Source organism: Leopardus geoffroyi, chromosome E1, assembly GCF_018350155.1.
Source record: "Leopardus geoffroyi isolate Oge1 chromosome E1, O.geoffroyi_Oge1_pat1.0, whole genome shotgun sequence".
Lineage (NCBI taxonomy): Eukaryota > Metazoa > Chordata > Mammalia > Carnivora > Felidae > Leopardus > Leopardus geoffroyi.
Window position 1 is genome coordinate 1304427 of NC_059330.1, and position 19545 is coordinate 1323971.

General features: G+C 54.4%; 1 protein-coding gene across 2 annotated transcripts in view; it reads right to left on the bottom strand.

The window, feature by feature from the left end:
• Positions 1–24: 24 nt before the first annotated feature.
• Positions 25–19545, bottom strand: part of RABEP1 (rabaptin, RAB GTPase binding effector protein 1) — a 102078-nt gene continuing 82557 nt past the window's right edge. For both annotated transcript variants that reach the window (XM_045490039.1, XM_045490040.1), the window contains 10 exons: positions 17162–17635; positions 15903–16007; positions 14697–14813; positions 9357–9455; positions 6086–6226; positions 3230–3419; positions 2713–2768; positions 2421–2519; positions 1633–1749; positions 25–920 (listed from right to left, as the gene is read on the bottom strand). In XM_045490039.1, the coding sequence (XP_045345995.1) occupies positions 819–920; positions 1633–1749; positions 2421–2519; positions 2713–2768; positions 3230–3419; positions 6086–6226; positions 9357–9455; positions 14697–14813; positions 15903–16007; positions 17162–17635 (1500 nt within the window). In that variant the 3' untranslated portion in view covers positions 25–818. The remainder of the gene's footprint in view (positions 921–1632; positions 1750–2420; positions 2520–2712; positions 2769–3229; positions 3420–6085; positions 6227–9356; positions 9456–14696; positions 14814–15902; positions 16008–17161; positions 17636–19545) is intronic.

Sequence of the window (19545 nt, forward strand, 5' to 3'; positions counted from 1 at the left end):
GTTGAAAATAAGGCAGCAGATTGGTAAGTTTATACTAGATGTCAGACATAGCTTGCTTTATTATTATTATTTTTCCACTGATCCAGTAACTAAACTAAAACAGTTTTCGAGAGTAGACGTGCCAGTTCAGCTTAACCCTGGTACCTGCGGGCCCACGAGACGCATCCGGGCGGCAGAGAAAGTGCTTCCGGTCTCTTGTGCTTTTCCTTTAACCTCAGCTTCCGACACAGAGAGCGCCCAGCCTCGCTTTCAAGTCCTCGCGGTTAATCCGGCCCCTGAACTGGTCTCGTCTGCCGCCGTCGGGCGCACTCGGCAAGCCTCAGTAGCATCTGCGGCCTCCGACGCGAGAGAAGATGGCGGGAGAGAGACACACGGAGCTCGGAAATTCGGTCACTAGCCAACGGCCTGCTCTCAACCTTCGTATTTTAATATAAAATATTCATACAGCAAACGACACGTCTGTGTGCTAGCTGGGGGCTGTTACTGGTGAGCGCCGGGCGACGGGAAAAGGAAGCGCTCTCTCCGGCATCGAGGAACGGAAAAGGTCATTCCAAACGCGACTGGGCTGTTGCTTTAAAGGCAGGGACATCTTACAGCAGCACTCCCTCTGTCACCCCCGAGTCCCGTTCCTGTCCGTCAGCGTCCCCGTTGGGAAGTCCTGCTCGCGGCTCCCGCGCCACGGCCTTCTCCCGCCACGGGTGAGCCTCGCTCCTGTCCTCCTGTTCTGTGACTTCTTCAGTTAAGAGTTAAAGAATAATTAATGTTGCTCTAAAGACGAGTTAAAAGCCCAGGGTGCGGGCCACATCCTGCGGCGGGTGTCATGTCTCTGGGAGCTGGTTGATGTCCGTCAGCTTGGTGTCGTTGAGAATCGCCCGGATCCTCTCCAGGGAGCCCGCTTGCCGGATTCGCTCCAGCTGCACCTGGGGGGCGACAGTGAGTCAAGCGCGTGGCCTCCTGCCGGGCCTGGCCCGTTGGCTCACCGAGACTGGTCACCGCAAAAACGAGCACATGCCAGAGACAACCCCCTCTGGGGCACCCCGGGGGCTCCGTCAGTCAGGTGTCCGACTCCCGATCTCACAGCTTTGTTGGTTCGAGCCCCACATCGGGCTCTGTGATGACAGCGTGGAGCCAGCTTGGGATTCTCCCTCTCCCTGCCCCCCTCCCCTGCTCATGCTCTCTCAAAATAAGTTTTAAAAAAAGGCTAACCCCCCAAAGCTGTGTCCAGCAGGCCCCATGAGGTGCTAGGACCACGGGAAGGGGGAGGAGGCTGGACCCCTGAACCCCAACACTGTACAGCTGAGTCACAAGAAAACACAAGAACCCAGCTTCGAGGGTCCGGAACGATACACTGTCACTGTAGGTTTCCGTCGGGGGACCTAGGGGAGGGAACGCAGGGGGCACGCGGTGCTGGGGACAAGGAGCCGCGGTACTTCAGGGACCTCGGGACACAGCACGTAAAAGGCCGTCGGACAGAGAAACCAAGTGTAGGGACGGGCCTCGTGGCCAGTGCCACCCGGGCGTCCGGCCCGCGGGGTCTTGCGTCTGCTCACGCCTCCGCCCCGCCCGCTACTGGCGGCGTCGAGTCTCGCCTGCCCCCCCCCCCCCGTGCCCCACGTGCCCCCCGTGCCTCACCTGCAGGGTCTGAGAAAGCTTCACAAAATCTCTCTGTACTTGCTCGCTGACGTCTAGTTCCGTCTGCAGCCTCTGAGCTTTGTTCTTCTCCTCAAACAGGAGCTGTTCCACAGCCGCCTACAAAACACGAGTTTTGCCTGAGGATTAATGCCAAGGAGCCGCGGGTCCCAGTCCTCCGGGACAGCCAGGGACCCGGGGGAGGGGTGGGGTCCCCCCCAGCCCGTCAGGCTCCCTCCGCGGGCTCGGTCGCCCTAAGATGGCCGGAAGTGAAAGCCAAGCCCCCCCCTCCATCCCGCCGCTCACCCTCACCCCGCGTGGCCCCGGGGACCATGACACATCAGCAAAAGGCGGAAAGCAGCTGCTAAGATCTGGAGCTTTCCCGGCAACGTGGACAGAAACTTTGGAATTAACCGGGGCAATCCACACACCCAGAAGTCTGTGCACTCGGAGGTGTGACCCCGCGGCTCCAGGGGACCCTCCTAGGAATCCTGCCCCACGGTCAAGCCCACGCACTGGGGTTGTATCTGGACTCCCCTTGGGCGGCAGACACCGGGGAGGTTGGGCACGCGGAAGGACGCGGTGACGGGAGGGCCTCTGGCTGTGGGCAGGGCCCGGGACACGGGCGTGACCCGACTCCAGTAAGGGCATCTCGTCGTCCTTCCGCAAGCGGGGAGCCTCGGTGGCTCTCGGGGGCCCTGTGCTGAGCTGCGGCGCTCCTCCCCAAACAGGCAGGATGTGACTCCCTATGCCTGGCACGACTGTCACTAAATGATCAACGACAGTGTCACCTTCGCGGCCGTCTCCTTCCTCAACTGCTCTCCCAACGTGCTCTTCGTCTCCTGCACGCTCTCCAGCTGCCGAGACTTCTCTCTCAGCGACGACTCCAGCTGTGGCATAAAGACGGACCCGGGAGCTGAGGACCCGCCCGGGGCCCCCGCGGCCCTCACCCCGAGGGCCTCCCAGCCGCTCCTTGCAGCGGGACCTGGCCCGACTCTGGTTTGTCGCTTGTGTCCAGCCAGGGGGTGCCACCACCCCCCTGCCGGCCGCCCATGGGGTGAATGTGACATTCGTGACACTCACCTGTCCTTTTTCCACTCTTATTCTTTCTAGTTCGGCTTTTAGGCTAGAAACGGAGGCTGGAAGGAAAAGGGAGCAGCGCCAGCACTCACTGATTATTTTGCACATTCACGTTTTCGCTTACGCCCCTTCCCCCGTCACCTGCGGCTCAAACTGAAAGGGGTCAGACCCTGATCCCGGGGAACCGACGCCCTTCAACAACCCCACCAGCCGGCAGCGGCCTCATCAAGCCCAAGCGCAGGCAGAGGCCACGCGGACACAGTGTGGCGTGGACCGTGTGGACACCAAACGTCCCCGTCGAGCTTGGGAGGAGGGGGCGGTGGCCCAGTGGGGCTCTCCTGACACGGAGCTCTTGGAGGGAGGGAGCGGCTTCTGTCATTAAGGCTCAGTTGAATCTGGATTCGCTCTGGACGGGTCACAAGTGAGAACCCTTCCTACACTCCTTCCTGCGCTTGCCCTCTGCGTTCCCTGTGGTCCCCGTCCCCGCGACCCGTGCCCCCGCGCTGCAGCCCGCCTTCACCTAGCTCTTCCTTGCAGTTTTCTATCTCCAGCTGCAGAGTCTCTTCCAGATTCTCCTTCAGACACTGCTCCGCCTGAATCTGCTCCTTCAGGAACAGGATCTCGGCCTTGAGCTTCTCCTCCGTGTGCTCCGCCGCGGTGCGCACGTGCACGATGCTCTCGCGGTAGCCGAGGGCCAGTTCCCGCAGCGCCTGCACCGGGGACACGCGTTACCGCGCTGGCGGGGGCGGCCACACGTCTCCCGCAACCAGAACCTCGGGGGTTTCGCGCAGTTCGCTCGCTGCGACTCGGCGCCAGCTCCCTGGGGGCAGGGGGCCCGCGTGCTCCCCTTCAGCACAGTGTAGATAAGACCCTTCGGGCCAAAAACGTGCCCCGTGGACCAGACAGCTCTCCCTCCAAACGGTCTCCTACGCGGAAAAGTAAAACCATTCCTGACTTACAGTGTGGGGGTCCCTCTGAACAGCCGGGGGCATCTGAGGGGAGGCAGGGGGTGAGGACCGAACAGGCGGAAACCCGGAAGCCGGCGTGGGATCGGGGCGGACCGAGCGCGTTAACTGGCTCATGTACTCACTCGAGCGCTACGCTAGGCCAGGGGCACGGACAGCAAAGAGCGGCTTTCTAAGGTGACCAGCTGTTCTTCCAGAAGAAGTTCAGTTTAAACCTTGTTTCCCTAAACTTAGTTTTCTTCTTTAAAAAAGTTCAAGTATTTCCTAATGCTAACGTAAACACTGGGATTAATCTTAAGCTACCCACCAGAAGTACATAAGATAAATACCAGCAGTAAAAAGAGGAAGGAAAAAACGATGACAAAAACGTCCTAAGATTTATTCCTGGGGCAGCTCTAAGAATCACGGCTTACAGGCTAGACTGGTTACATCCTTGGAGCGTTCTTGGAAGTTGTTCTAAATCTAGGAATTCCGAGTCTGGAGAGCTTGGAGAAGAGGGATCCCCTGCCCAAAGGGACAGCTCGGCAGAGGTGAAAAGTGGCCGAGAGCACAAGCAGACAGGTCCCCACACTTTCTCGGCCGAGATCAGCCACCAGTTCAGAAAGGAGAGCGAGCGCCCCCGGAGCACTGGTGACCTGCAGCCACGATCGGGAGGGCAGGGTGCACGCGGCAAGGGCAGCAAGGCGCCCAGGGAGTAAACAAAAACGAAAACCAGAAGTTGGTTTTTAAATAATTCTTAGTATTAAAAGAACTAAAGCGGCTCCTGGGCGGCTGAGTTAAGCATCTGAGTCTAGATTTCAGCTCAGGTCACGATCTCCGAGCTCGTGAGATCAAGTTCCCACAGGGGCGCACGCTGACAGCACAGAGCCTGCTTGGGATTCTCTGCCCCTCCCCCCACTCAGGCACCTGTGCGTGTGCTCTCTCCAAAAAAGATAAAACAGAAATGATCTGGTCCTGCACAAGGAACTTACAGACCGATTCGGCTACGGATTCTTGGGATGCTGAGAGCACGAGTGACAGGAGAACAGCCAGACAGGCTGGGCTTTCTCAAAGATCAGAACTTTTGTGCTTCCAAGCACACCATCAAGGAAGTGGAAGAGAGCGTCCACGGGACGGGAGAAAACGTCTGCCGATCATTCACCCGGTAAGGGACGTGCATCTGGACTATATACTGAGCCCTCATCACTCAACAGCAGAAAGCGGCCAGCCCAACTTAAAAACGAGCAAAAGAGGGGGCGCCCGGGTGGCTCAGTCTGGATCTCCGCTCAGGCCTCGCTTTCAGGGTGGTGAGTTGAAGCCCTACGTCGGGCTCCACCAGCGTGGAGCCTACTTAAAACAAACGTGAAAAATAAAAGCGAAAGACCTGAATAGACACTCCTCCAAGGAAGACCGACGAATGCGCAACACATGGACAGGTGCTCGGTACCGGCCGTTAGGGGCAGCGCAAATCAGAACCACGGCGGACGCCGCTTCGTGCCCATGGGCACGACTGGAGTAAAAGCGACAAGCGCCAGCGGGGACGTGACAAATCCTCACACGACTGCCGTGGCCTCGCAGTCCCAGTAGAAACAAACAGGTCCGTCCACGCCCAAACGTGTACACGAACGTTCACGGCAACATTATCCGTAGCCGTCCGCGCGTGGGAGCGCCGCCAGCAGCCAGGCGGAGAAACAAACCAAACGGCCCTCCGGCGGCCAGTGGGAACGGCCCCCGGGCCCCCGCTATGTGGAGTGCGGGTGAGCCTGGCGCGAGTGCCCGTGTGGAAGCCAGACACAAAAGTCACAGTCCTGGGAGCACGACAGGTTAGCGGTTGCTTCTGGCTGCCGGGAAGGGGGGGGGGGGGAGAAACATGTTCTGAAATGGACTGTGGTCACATCTGTGAATACCCAAAAAACCGCTGAACTGTACACATTAAACGGGTGATTTCTTTCGCATGTGATTTATATATTGTAAAGCCTGTTTTTAATAGTTAAAAAAAATTTTTTTTAATGTTTGCTTATTGCTGAGAGAGAGAGAGAGACCGAGCACAAGTGGGGGAGGGGCAGAGACAGGGGGAGACACAGAATCCAAAGCAGGCTCCAGCTGTCAGCACAGAGCCCGACGTGGGGCTCGAACCCACGGACTAAGAGATCCTGACCTGACGTGAAATCCAGAGTCCACTGCTTAACCGACTGAGCCCCAGGTGCCCCGGTAAAGCCTGTTTTTAAAAAGAACTGGTGGGGGCGCCCGGCCGGCTCAGTCAGCGGAGCGTGCGGCTCTCGATCTCGGGTTGTGGGTTCGAGCCTCACGTGGGGTGTAGAGAGGACCTGGGAGCAAAGCCTTAAAAACTAAGAGAAAAGCACAAGCTGAAAGAAGCGGTAGCCGCTTCAGAACGTACGAGCCCTGCGTCCGCACGGCGGGGGACGAGTTACCTCGATGGTGTCCGGGAGGATGAAGTTCTCCGCCTGCTGCAGGGACGCGTGCAGGCTGTGCTTCCCCTGCAGGCTGTCGTTGTCCTTCTGCAGCCGCGCCAGCTCTTCGGACACCCGCTCCCGGGACTGCGTCAGCACGGCCTGACACCGAGACAGAGAAGGTGAACCCCGTGCTCGCGGCCGGGCGCCACCAGGCCGGACAGCGGCGGGTGCAGGGTGGAGGCCGGGGAGGGGAGAGCAGCCCCGGGGCCTCCGTGCGACTTCACGCGGATTCGAGGACAGAGGTGCGAAGGGAGCATCGGGCTCGCTCTCCACGGTCCCCACCGAAGGCTCCGAGTGGTGAGCCCCCGGCCCACGTCCCCGCACCGGACAAGCGCCGCCGTCTCTGCTGGGCGGAGGCGGCGGACAGCGTCACGACCTCAACCAGACCGAGCGTGAGCCGCAGGACGACGGTCTCCCCCGGCGTGTATTCGCCACAAGCCCGGGGACCGAGCCCCGCCTTCCTCCCCCACCACACACGTGTCACGAGCACGGCCCCGGGAGCCCAGACCCTGGAAGAGAGCACTCGGGGATCTCCGCGTGGGGGCTGCAGGGACGCCAGGCGGCTACTCTGCGCGCTGACCGCGATGCACCTTCGGGTCTTTAGGGAGGCCTCGCGTCAGTGAAGAGTCACTCTGTTTGAGCACGTGATAAAATCCTACAAAAGTGCTGTGTTTCTGCTCATTTTTAATACCGAGGCATTGAACTTACATGACGTACAAACGTGGAATACTCACTCCTCCAACATTTATTAGCAGCTGCCTCTCCGTCTGGGCATTTTGCTGCGCACCGGGACATGGAGACACAAGACCGACACTGTGCCCCAGAGAAGCTCCCGGTGCGGCGGAGGGAGAACCGACCCTGGCCCGGCCGAGCTGCAGGTGCGGCCAAAGAGACGGGGAGCAGCAGGGACGCAAGGACAGGCAGGGTGGGGGGCAGGCGGGGAGCGCAAGAGCATGGCCCAGAGAGGGCAGCTGCTGCGTCCTCAAGGACACATAGGCTGCTGGCGGGCAGACGAGGTCTTGCACAACCTGGCAGGTTTTACCTGCACTGACTTCAGACCAGACTCAGCCGCGCTTCGGGCTCGCTCCTACCCATTCACAACAAAATACCGGCGTCCGATCGCTGGCATTTGAAAGAAGGGAAAGAATCAACATATTTGCTTACTTTTGTAACGAGAAAAACTCAAGGATAAACCAAAAGTAAGTTAAAGTGATCCTACATGGGAAGGGGCAGGAATGGGGTGAAAAGATTAGAAAACAGAAGAAATCTGAGTGTTTGCAAGCTTGCACAGTTCTGCCTTGTGAGCCGTGCTGGGTGTTCAAGGAAAAGTGAATCCAAAAATGTAATACAAACAGAAACCAACAGAGCTAAGTTAAGTAACTTCTAAACACAGTACTCGGACTGTAAATCCCTAGCTGGGATACAGTCTAAGAGCCAAAAGAACCACAGAGAAACCCTGGGTTTCACTTAATAATTTTGCAGTTGGTGGCCGTGTTAACGGTCCTTCTGCAACAATTCCGTCCCCACCTTGACCAAGCAGTCACCTTCACATCACCGGTAACGGGGCACCTGTCAGAACGTGCGCCTCGCTGCCCTGAACTCCCGCTGAATCAGTTCAGCTCCGGGCTGTTCTTGCCCAGAATCTAACCTGAATCCAACACGGAAACAACCAGACACACGATTCTCCTGGGCAGCCGGTCTGGACCCTTCAAAAGTGTGAATGCCGTTAAAGCCAAAAACAAGTGGTGACGGCTCGAGATGAAAGGAGAGGAAACTGACAAGACATCCTGGACTGGTTCCTCCATCAAAAAGTCAAAGTAAGAAACTGGAACCACCACTGAAAACCATCATGGACTCTGGGGACAACGGTCACGCCTCTCTCTGCTGAGAAGATGTGTGTGGACGCACCCGGCAGCGCCTACTTACAGCGGCTCAGGAAACACGGGTACGTGCGTGGACGAAAGAGTGACATACCACTGCCACGCGTGTGAAAACGTGGCAAGATATTAACTGGTAAATCTAACTGAAGGTTTTCGGAGTGTTCATTCCGCAAACCTCTCGAGGCTGAAATCTTTTGCGACGGTAGGGGGAAACGCTAAGATCCCAACCCCTGCCATGTCTGCGCTTCTCGGAAGGCGCACCAGAAATTGAGTTTCTTGCTCTCAGTGCAAGAACCTTCGAAGGTAACCTCCAGAAAACAGTTCCCGGGAACTCAACCTCATGCAACACTCCTCCAGTGTCACCCACAACACACTCGCTTAAAGCAGAATCCACTGGAAAGTGTTTGCGAAGGCAGCCGGGGCTTAGAGGGCACGCGGGGAAGAGTTGAGGGAGGACAGAGAGGAGCACGGAGGCTAATGGGATGACACTTGTGGGCATCCCCAGTGGTTTCTAGGCAACGACTATGATCTCGAATTCTCTGAGCACTGAGAAGACCCTACACTCCCCCGTCAGTGACCAGAAGGGCAGCTCCTCAAGAGACCAGGGCCAGAATTCGGGGATCGCCTCAAAGGCCGCTCAGCTGCTGACCCAATGCCGATCAGAAACAGCATCTCCATGCGGCCAGAGGCGTCTCTTCCCCGTCAGGAGGCGGCTCCGTGGGGTCACCCAGCAGCCCCGGCCCTGCCATCATCTACGAAGGGCCCTCAGACACAGGCTCTGACTCAGGAAAAGCACGAACCCAGCACATGGAACCAGTCTGGGGAGAAGCGAGGCCCAAATCTGGGGGGCTACCCTGCGGGGGTCCCAGCCAGCCCTTCGTCAAGAAGCTCTCTGCTCCCAACCCCCTCAGGGCAGACGGCCTTCTGGAAGCTTCTCCATGCCGTCAGGATACCTGTGAAATGAATCGGACTGCTTTAAATAAACGAGCTGTTGAGGAAAAGTGCAGGACTGTTCAAAAGCTCCATCCGTTGGGCTTTGGGAGATTTCGATATTCAGCATGTACTTGGAACCCACAATTAAGGGTCAGTCCAAAGTTTACTCTGTTGAGGTTTCCGAAAGCAGAAAAGTAAAGCAAGTTAAAGGTAAGAATATGTTTTGGTCACGAAGGCAGGTCTGCAAAACAGCTGCACCTTCACATGACCTTGTCTGGTACAGATGTCACTTAGGCCCCGGACAACGGGACAGTGTAACCACCTGGCCAGGAAGGTAAAGTAGCAGAGAGGATTTCAAGACAGAACAAAAAGGAGTATATTTCACATAGTTAATGTTTATTGAAACACTGACTTACCATCTGTTCCTGAACATCCCTTTTTGCCTGGGAAAACCCCTGCTGTAAGTCCTCAAGCAAGAGCTCAGACGCTTGGGCTCTTTGGACAAGCGCAGAGATCTTAAAAGAAAAAATGCACACACAGAAAATAGTCAGGAACCTGGTTATTCTGAAACTAACCGTCCCATCCCTGCTCGTCTGCTGCCCAGAACTGACGCTTTATTCAATTATCGTAACCCACTCTCATCTCTATACCCCAGAGGCGCGTACACCTTCCGTGTCCCAGACCTTCCCATCACACAGGGGCACCAACAGCTCCCGGGGCCGCACACACCGTACATGGACAGACAGCACAACAAGGACCTCCAGACACAGATGTTAATACATGCTACCTGCTTTACCCTTAAAGGAGCCTTAAAAAAATAAAATAAAATAATATAAAAAAAATAAAAATTTTGAAACTCTGTCCACACAAAAAAAAGCAGCATAAAGCTTAAATGAATCTTCTCTGAACTAGCTTTAATCTTCCAAGATGATTTACTTAAAAGTGAGAAACACATGATTAACATTACCAAACTCTGAACTCTAATGTCTATTTATTTTTGAGAGAGAGACACACACACAGAGCACGAGCTGGGGAGGAACAGAGAGACAGAAGGAGACACAATCCAGAGCAGACTCCAGGCTCTGCACTGTCAGCACAGGGCCTGACGCAGGGCTCGAACCCACGAACCATGAGATCATGACCTGAGCCAAAGTCAGATGCTTAACCAACTGAGCCACCCAGGAGCCCCTAAACTCCCTGAGAAGGTTCATGTGAAAGGTGGTGACTCATACATAATAATCAAAATAAATTTGTTTGGACGTTTAGTTTTTTAATGTATTGATTTCTTTTGAGACAGAGCAGGGTGTGGGGGGGGGGGGGCGTGCAGAGACAGGGAGAAAGAGAATCCAACAGGCCCCGCGATGTCAGTTCAGAGCCCAACGCGGGGCTGGAACCCACGAACTGTGAGATCATGACTTGAAATCAAGAGTGGGACACTTAACCGACTTAGCCACCCAGGCTCCCGTGTTTAGGTGTTTACAAAATTATTATTGCCAGAATTCTGCTGCCAGTAGTGGCAGATTGGGTCATGTGAACTAAACCTCCTATTGAGAATTAAGAAAACCAGACAAAAATGTGAAAGGTATCTACCCGAAGGCACCAGAGAACAAAACAAAAGGAATCACAGAGCCAAGGACCAGAATCAGGACCCCCGGAGGGAGGGTGGAGCAGAGCAGCATCTGGAACAGTCCTCTCTAGAAGCACGTGCCAGTCCCAAGAGAAACAGCGGACACAGGAAGCTGAGCACCCCACGACAGAGTGACAACAGAGAAGAGTCCAGAACCCACAATGCAAAGGGACCCTGGTAAGCACACTGCACTTTGGACTGGGTCCCCAGAAGGCTGCATCCTAGGGTAAGGGAAGAACTTAAAATAACCCAACCTTCACAAGTTCAGAAAACGTCAATTTCTATGTCTGGTTCGGGTGGCCCAGGATTGTTAGCACCACCAGTTTCTTGCCTCTCATCAGGAAAACGGCTTTATGTTATTCCAGCATATTCACATACAGCGTCAAGCACACAAGAAAACTGCACAAAGAAAGGACAAAAACAAAAAGAAACAAAAAAAACCAAAACAGGTAACAGAAACACCTAAAACGAATACAGATGTGTGGATTATTGGAGACAGACTTTTAAATTAACTATATTTGACTTGTTCAGAGATTTAAAAGACAGAATTTAGAATTTCCAGAGAACTGGAAACAATGGAAAATAACTAAGTGGAAATGCTAAGTGGAAAAAAAAAACAATTAAATTAAAAATTCAATGGATGAATTTAACAGATTAGACCCATCTGAAGAGAAAATTAGTGAACTGTAAGACAGATCTGAAGAAAATAAGCAAAGACAAGAGATGGAAAACACAGAAGAGGCTTAAAAAGCCATATAGATTAAAACATGAAGGTCTCACATGTGTAAACCTTTAAAGAAATATGGCCAATGGAAAAACGACTAGGAGAGCAAAAAATAACTTCCCTGTAACTTCACTCCTAGATACCCTCCAGAGAAACGAGGCCACACACCCACCAGAGACACACAGAAGCATTGGAAAACATATTCGTTCACAACAGCCAGAAACTAAATACAATCCACGTATCCCTCAACTGCAGAACGGATCGAGCACCGATATCCAACTACTGATACACAGAGCAACACGCAGGAGTTTCAAAGAATCGTCAATCAACGACCAGATGTGAAAGGTTCCGCACGACAGGATTCCATCGATATGAAGTTCAAGAACAAGCACTACAAACAGTGTCAGAAGTCAGAATACCGCCTGCCTCTACATGCAGGCAGGCCAGGTGTTTATTTAGAAAGCGCATGAGTGTACTAGAAAGTTCTGCATCTTGCTCCAGGTGATAATCACCCTGATTACGTTTTTTCACATGTTAAAATTCATCCAATTTTACACTTGAGGTTTCTATGCTTTATGTCTAGCTCAATAAAAGCAAGGTTTTAAAAGACTCATAATGGCTTATGATGTAAGACATCAATTCAGGAATCCAAGAAACCCTGTGAACCCCAAAAGCAGGAGAAATATGAAAAAAAAAAATACACATAGGTACAGCCCAGTAAAACTGCTAAAACAAAAGCCAAAAAGAACATCCTTAAAATAGCCAGGGGAAAAAATAACATTATACCTTCAAAGAAGCAATAGTAAGACTGACAGCTGACTTCTCGTCAGAAACACGGAAGCCAGGAGCAACGAACAGGAACTTCAAAGCGCTAGAAGAAAACAGCGTGAGCGCTCGGAATTTCACAGCCAGCCAAGTACCCTTCTTGAAGGTGGAAACGTAAAAATCCATCTAATGAACAAAAATACGAGAGACTGGAGACTTCCAAGATGGACTAAACCCACCGTGGCCTTTCTCTACCCTGATGACTAAAGACTCTGGATAAATACAAAGGGCAGGGACCCAAGGATGCTGAACACTGAGCAGAAGCAGAAGGTTTAGAAAAGGAAGTCCAAGCGGGAAGAAGCACCAGGATGGAATTTACTGCTCACGGGGCAGGGGGGCGGCTACTTCTCGGCAGCAGAGCAGCTCAGCGGACAAGACTCCACCAACCACAGCACCAGCACAGGGTCCCCGCAAGCTCAAGAGCAGGGGCGCGCTCTCAGGGAGGAGGGTGAGAGAAAGGGTCCCCGCACAGGTCCCACACCCGCCCCTGCGCTACACAAATGAACACGTCCGAAGGCTCTGCAAAGGTGTTAAAAACCAAGCTGGTGTTAAAGCACCACTCACAGGGGGCAAGTCACAACCTGCTAACTGAACTTAATCAGATGAACAGAACCCTGAGTCGCACACACAATATCCACAGCTCCCAGGATACAATCTAGGAGCACGGCATCGAGAGAATCAGGAAAACGGGCCCCATTCTCCAGGGAGAAGGAACGCACACACGCCGACCCCAAGACGGCGCAGGGGAGTCATCAAAGGCTGTGACGCGGGGATTGTGACTGTGCTGGGGGAGGCAAAAGTAAATGCTTTGAAATGAATGAAAACACAGTTCTCAGCAGGGAAATAAAAACTTAAAAAAGCAGCAAGTGAAAAATTTACTATCAATCACAGCACGGAAATTGGCACCAATGGAAGAGAGTCCTGACCCTGACCCCCCACACATACTCACTTGACGAGTGACAAAGGTGACCTCGCAGAGCAGCAGGAAAAAGCTGATCCTCTCACTAAATGTACAGGAACTGGCTATCCATATGGAAAAATTACATCTTTACCTCACCTATAGTATATACATAAAAGTCAGTTCTGGATGGATTTCTAGATAGAAACGTGACTATATACTGAATATATGTGAAACGTCCTTATGATCCCAGGACAAGAAGACATTCTTAAAAAACAAAACACACAGAACAAACATCAGCAATCATAAAAGACCAATGGGGTGTCTCTGGGTGGCTCAGTCAGTTGGGCATCCAACTCTTGATTTTGGCTCAGGTCATGATTTCACGGTTTATAGGTCTGAGCCCCCCATCGGGCTCTCTGCTGACAGTGCAGAGTCTGTTTGGGATTCTCTGTCCCTCTCTCTCTGCCCCACCACTATTCGTGCTGTGTCTCTCTCAAAATAAATAAACTTTAAAAACAAAAGATCAATAAATTTGACTACATCAAAGTTAAGAACTTCTGTTCAAAAAGACACCACTAAAATACTGAAAACATAAAGCACTGATGAGAAGACATCTGTCTCACATATCACCAAGAGGCTCTAGTAAGGTTCTGTAAAGAATGTCTAACAAATCAGAAAAATAACCAAAAATAAATAAAACCAAAATAGGCGACACAATAGAAAAATCAGCATAAGGCTTGAGAAGGAATCACACACACACTGACGCCCCGTGGCCGATAAACACCAGAAACGCTAAGTATCCGCAGCGGTCATCAGAACTGAGCCCCAGTGCACCACCCGCCCACCCAAATGGCTACAATTAAAACAACAAAACGAAGTCACTGGGCCCCAGGAATCACTCCCACGCGCTGCTACAAGCTGTGGAAAGCTGGCATCATCACCTACTGGAGTTGAACACAGTTTGGACACTGACCCAGGCCGTCCACTCCTGGCATCTACGCAGCGGGAGCACAGGCCACCAGCCCGACGCAGACCTTTCAGAGAACAATTACTCCTAATTCCCCAGAGCCGGAAACCGGCCCAGCGCCCGTCAGGACGGAGAGACTGACACACGGGCACAAAGGCTCAAGGAGAACACAGCGTGGCCACAGGCACCGGGCCAGACTCTCAGGACGCGTGAGGAGGGACGGGGACAGGAACACACACCACCGAGCCGATGGCGTCGAAGTCAGGACGGGGACTGTCCCCTCTGGCGAGGCGGGGGGAGGGGGGGTCCCGGAGCCCTGGCTCAGGTTCCATTACGCGATCTTGGCACTGCTCACACAGAGGTTAGTTCCGGTAAGTTTGCTAGATCTGTGGATGTTTGAGAGTTTTCCATTTGCACACTTTTCAACAGTCAGAGCATAACTGGGATCACTCCTGTCAGGAAGGTGTTTTGTGCAGCAGGAAAAAGGAAAAAACTAGTAAAAATCAAAGGGGAAAGGAGAACCCGAGCCTGACAACATTCACTAACCAGTTATTGCCCAAGGAATAGATATAGATGTATACTTTTTTAAAAGAAATCTGTAAATCAGCAGCAGAAAAAGGTCAGTAAGAGATCTTCGCTATCTGGGGACGAGAACCGCCGGGTCTCGAGGCCTAGATGACACACGCGTGTCCTCCGCGGCGAGCGCGCGCACCTGCTGGCTGCTGTCTTCGGCGCTCCGCTTCAGCGACTCCTCCAGCTCCTGCCGGTCCCTCATTGTCTTCTCCAGCTGGTCGTTGGCTTGCCTCAGCATCACCTGCAGTTTCTTCACCTGCGCGGTTTTCAGAGCCAATTAGAAGAAAGTACCAGAATTCGTTCATCAACATAAAAAAAAAAGCCCTAACTCCAAACGTTTTAAAAATCTCAATCTCCTCTTTTTTCTCCCTGAGAAACGGCACAGATTTGCCAATTCAGAACGAATGACCTCACGTGACGACCGCAGGGTGCGGTACGGCTAACCAGCCACTCTGCACGTGGTGATCTCGCCCTGCGTCCTTCGGGCCGGGGCCCCGCCCCCTCGCCCTGGCCCATCCTCTGCCTTCCCGTCTGCAGTCCGCACTTCCACTATGAATCGTCTACACTAAAGTCAAAACACGTTATTTCCCTACTTAGAATTTCCAACCTCGGCCCAAAGTCTTCAGGGTACAATTCAAATGCCTCCACCCCTACCCTGCCCCTCCAGGACCTCATCCTGGCCTCCCTTCACCAGCATCCTTCCCCTTCCCTCCAGCCCCACGCCGGCCCGCCTGTGAGCTGTCCTTTCTGCCGTGCCCGCCCGGACCGGCGAGGGACCTGCACGGACAAAGCGTCAGCACAATGCCCACTGAAGGGACTGGATGATACCAGAAGAACTCCTCTCTTCCTCCTACGGACTCTGACAAGCCTGCTGTCCTGAGGTCCTACGTTTCCTGAATGCTGCTGACGAGTCGCGATCAGATGCCCAGACAGGCGCTCGTCAATCTCTGCACACCCCGTCGACCAAATCTCAATGTCTGTGACCCCATAAACTAATCTCAACGGATGCACACGTTTCTGACAAGGAGTAGGCGGTAAGCGATGAGGATGCGCCCCTCTCCCACCACGTCGGGAAGCACGTCCTGTCGGCGACCAGGCCGGGAGCGCGTGCCCCGCAGCGCTCCTGCTCCTGCTGCCCGGGGGCCGAGCCCCCCACTTGGTGCCGGGCGAGCTGGGCCGGCTGGGCTCCGGTGTGCGCTCACCGGAAACAGAAGTGACGCTGCACGCACCGGGCCGCCGCGCGTGTGACGTGGATGCACTTCAGGGAGCGGATGGGCGGGAAAAGGCGCACCCCTCTGCGCCCCCGGCGTCAACCCCAGCCGCCCACCCGGCCAAGCACACCCACCTGGTCTCGGGTCTCGGCCTCCTGAGTCTGAATCCCTTGCAGCTGTGTCTCGTAATTGGAACACATGTCACAGCGCCTGCCGAGTTTGTTTCCAGCGTTATGTACCTGAAGGCACCAGAACGACGTCTTACCAGGCGGAACGAGGTGCTCCTACGTCGTGTACGTGAACACGTGCACAGCCTGACCCGTGTCACTCTGAGAACGACACGGGAGGAGGTGGCTTCTGCAGAGACTTGCGGCAAGAAGCCACGATACAGGGTCCCCAATTCGAGTATGATCAGAGACCGAGGGACCCACCTTATAACCGGGTGGCCAAGGGCCGCAAAACACCTCGTCTGAGGAAAACGCAAGGCAAGAGGCGCCAGGCCGGGACGGTCACAGCCTAGGTGGGTGCTGCTGACCAAGGGCGGAGCAGAGGGGTGCGGGGAGGAACCAGCGCCCCCTCCCCACCCCCTCACCCCCACCGCACGCAGGCAGCCCCAACGCGAACCACCCGGAGCGCCCTCTCTCGCGCGTGTTCCACACGAGGCCATGGGGAGCAGTTTCTGTCAGGCTAGTCAGCGATCCCACTCATGGATCCACAGCTGCTCACAGGGACGTGGCCCCGGGGAAAGAAAGCACTAGAAGTCACAACACCTGGCCTCCCACCCACGTCTCCCTGCTCGGAGGAGAAACCCAAGCGTTTCTTGTGGCCTGAGACCAACCCTCACCTGCAGACCGGAGACAACGTCATCACTACCCAAGGTTCGAGCAGGCAGGGCATGGGACGGTGGGGACGGCGGGACGGCTCCGTCACCTCCGAGGCCACGTGCGAGTGCGCACGGCCACTTCCGGACACTTCCGGCTCCCAGTCGTACGTCTACGTTCGCCAACGCTCGCGGGAGGCAAGTTAACCCGTCCAGTGTTTCCCACCCCCTCCTCCAGCCCACCCGCAGCACCAAGTGCCGACAGCATGCGTGCTTTGCACGTCCAGGGAGTGAGCAAGAGTCTGCCAAGTGAACCACATCCGGGCTGCGCCAGCGTAAACTCGGCCGTGCCCCGGCTTCAGGCGGGACACCAGGCGGAGGGGGATCACGCTCCGCGTGACTAGAGGCCCCTGCTCTGCCACGGTCACCGGGAGCAGCGGGAGCACAGCATAACAGGCCGAGGACGTGTGTGCATGGCGACCCCAGGGGTGCCTCTCGAGCGAACACCAAATCCCAGAGCTACCCGGGAGCCCTCCAAGCGGACAAGAGGGCAAAAGTCAGGGAGCAGCTCACCTCCTTCTGCAGGAGATTCCACTCTGTCTCGCTGACTAAGCGGTAGCCGCTGGGGGACACGTATGCACTCTCCACACCCTGGGTGACGCTGGAGAGGAGGGACGCGGTCTCTTCCTGCTCTGGTGTCATGGCCTTGATTGCTCTTTCCTGGTCTTTGGTTAACATAAACCCACTTGGCATCTGCAGCGACCCCAGGGAGGCGGTGTCGAAGTTCTCAGACACCGAATCCGCTCCCACCAACGGCCCAAAATCCGACTCGTCCAGGTTTCCAGCAGACTTTGCCTTGTAGTTGTAGCCCAAAGCTTTGGATTGCAGCGAGCCCGAAGGCCCCAGGCTGTCCGTGGACTGTGCTCTCCTGAGGCCGTCTTTAAACGTGTCGCTGTCCGATTTACTGAACGGGTCTCCAGACGGCAACAGCAGGTCTGCATCTAAGGAGTGCACGGAGCCGCGGGTGCTATCCAGGCGCTCCTGATCCTGAGATGGGAGAACGCACAGCGCCCAGTTAGACGACTCTCTAGACTCAGAGAGAAAAGCTACCGTACACATTATGTAGGACGATCGTTAGCACGCTCCTCCACACGCTCTGAACATTTACTGAGTGTCTGCTACATGCTGGGCACTAAGCCAGGCACGCGGTACAACTGCAACCCTCACCTCGACGTGTTCACAGTTTTGTGCAAAAAGCTAACAAGCAAGCAGGCTATTAGAATGCCCTCGGTAATAAAATTACAGGCCAGAGACCTGTACTGGATGTTCTGGGGCCTCAAGGAGGGGCTTCGGCCCAGACGGAAGGGGTCAGGGAAGGGCTCCTTGAAGTTCAGGGTCAGGTGTGCTGAGTGGGAGGTGCCTGCTGCATATCCACACGGAGATACCCACCCAATGGACGGACGTAGTCTTTACAGGCCGGAGAGTGACCACCATGTAATGATAGAGCGTCCACAGCAAATCAGAACCCCTAGGAGGAACACCAAACCTGTCCACTTTGGGGATGCATAGAGGAAGGAGTAGCCTAAGTAGAAGGGAAATGAGGAAAATGTCGTGTGCCGGAAGATGTAATCAACACATCAGATGGGGTGCACTTGTGAAAGGAACGAGACGGAAAAGGTACCACGCTGTGTGATCCCATCCACGTGAAACACCTGGAACAGGTGAGTCCACAAAGGCTGGAAAACAAATCAGTGGTTGCCAAAGGCTGAGGGGAAGGAAACCGGGCAGTGGCTCCTTAGTGGATGTGGGGTCTCCTCTGGGGGGATGAAAACGTTTTTTTGTTTACATTTCGAGACCAGACTGAGATGTTGGTTGCACAACGCTGTGTATGTACTTAAATGCCACTGAATCGCGCGCTTGTAATGGCTAATTTTACGATGCGTGGATTTCATCTCAGTTACAAACCGCCTGGTGCAGCCCATTCCCAGGTCAGAAACGCACAGTTACCGGGAAAATCAGAAAGCGAAAAAAAAGTCGTAGGTTTTTCTTGAAATTCAGTGTATTCAATTTAAGGGACTAGTCTTTATTTTAACATAACATCCTGTCTACTTCTTATTGTTTAATGATTTTAAGTTTGCTTATTTATTTTGAAACAGAGTGCAAAGAGTGGGGTGCTGTCAACACAGAGCCCAACACGGGGCTCAAACCCACAAACCGTGAGATCATGACCTGAGCCAAAGTCAGGCGCTTAACTGAGCCTCCCAGGCGCCGCTAAAAATGCTTGTGACCTTGAATTCGGCAGTTCTCTCCCCGAAGGCATCAGTAAGTCCGTGATGATTTCTGCCCAGGGAAGAGTTCCATATAACGGCAATATGGTATCACTTACAACGATCAAAGCTCCCAGACTAGTGAAAGACAGAACCAGTCTGGCTGTTAGTCTCGCAATCCTCTTTCTGATTCTCTGTATTTTATGATGTTTTGCCACGTGAGGACCTTGCTGGCCAGGCACAGACCGCCCCTCCAAGCTACCTAGTGCCTCCAATCAATAAAAACTCACCCGTGAACACGCCTCTCACATACACCCGACCAGCCCCGTGTCCAGCCGCCTGTCCCTACCCTTTTCACGCTTGCCTCACTACAGTAAGCCCGTGCTCCCCTCACCCTGAAGCAGCACGGGGCCAGGTACCCGAACCGAGGACAGACGCCACCCCAAGGCCGCCACACCGTGCATGCCAGCTGGCCTTGCCTTCCCTCCAGGAGTGTCAGAAGCGGCTGCGACCCAGGACCCCTCCCCACAACCTGCTCCTGCTGCCTCACGACCGACTCGGATGCATCTCGGGTGGCTCTACCCGGTGTGCGTGTCACAGGGTCCCTAGAGACCGTGACATAAATTTCTCTTTCAATGGCACTGCCCTTTAAACCTGGGCACAAATCCACGAGTACGGCCGTAAGAAATT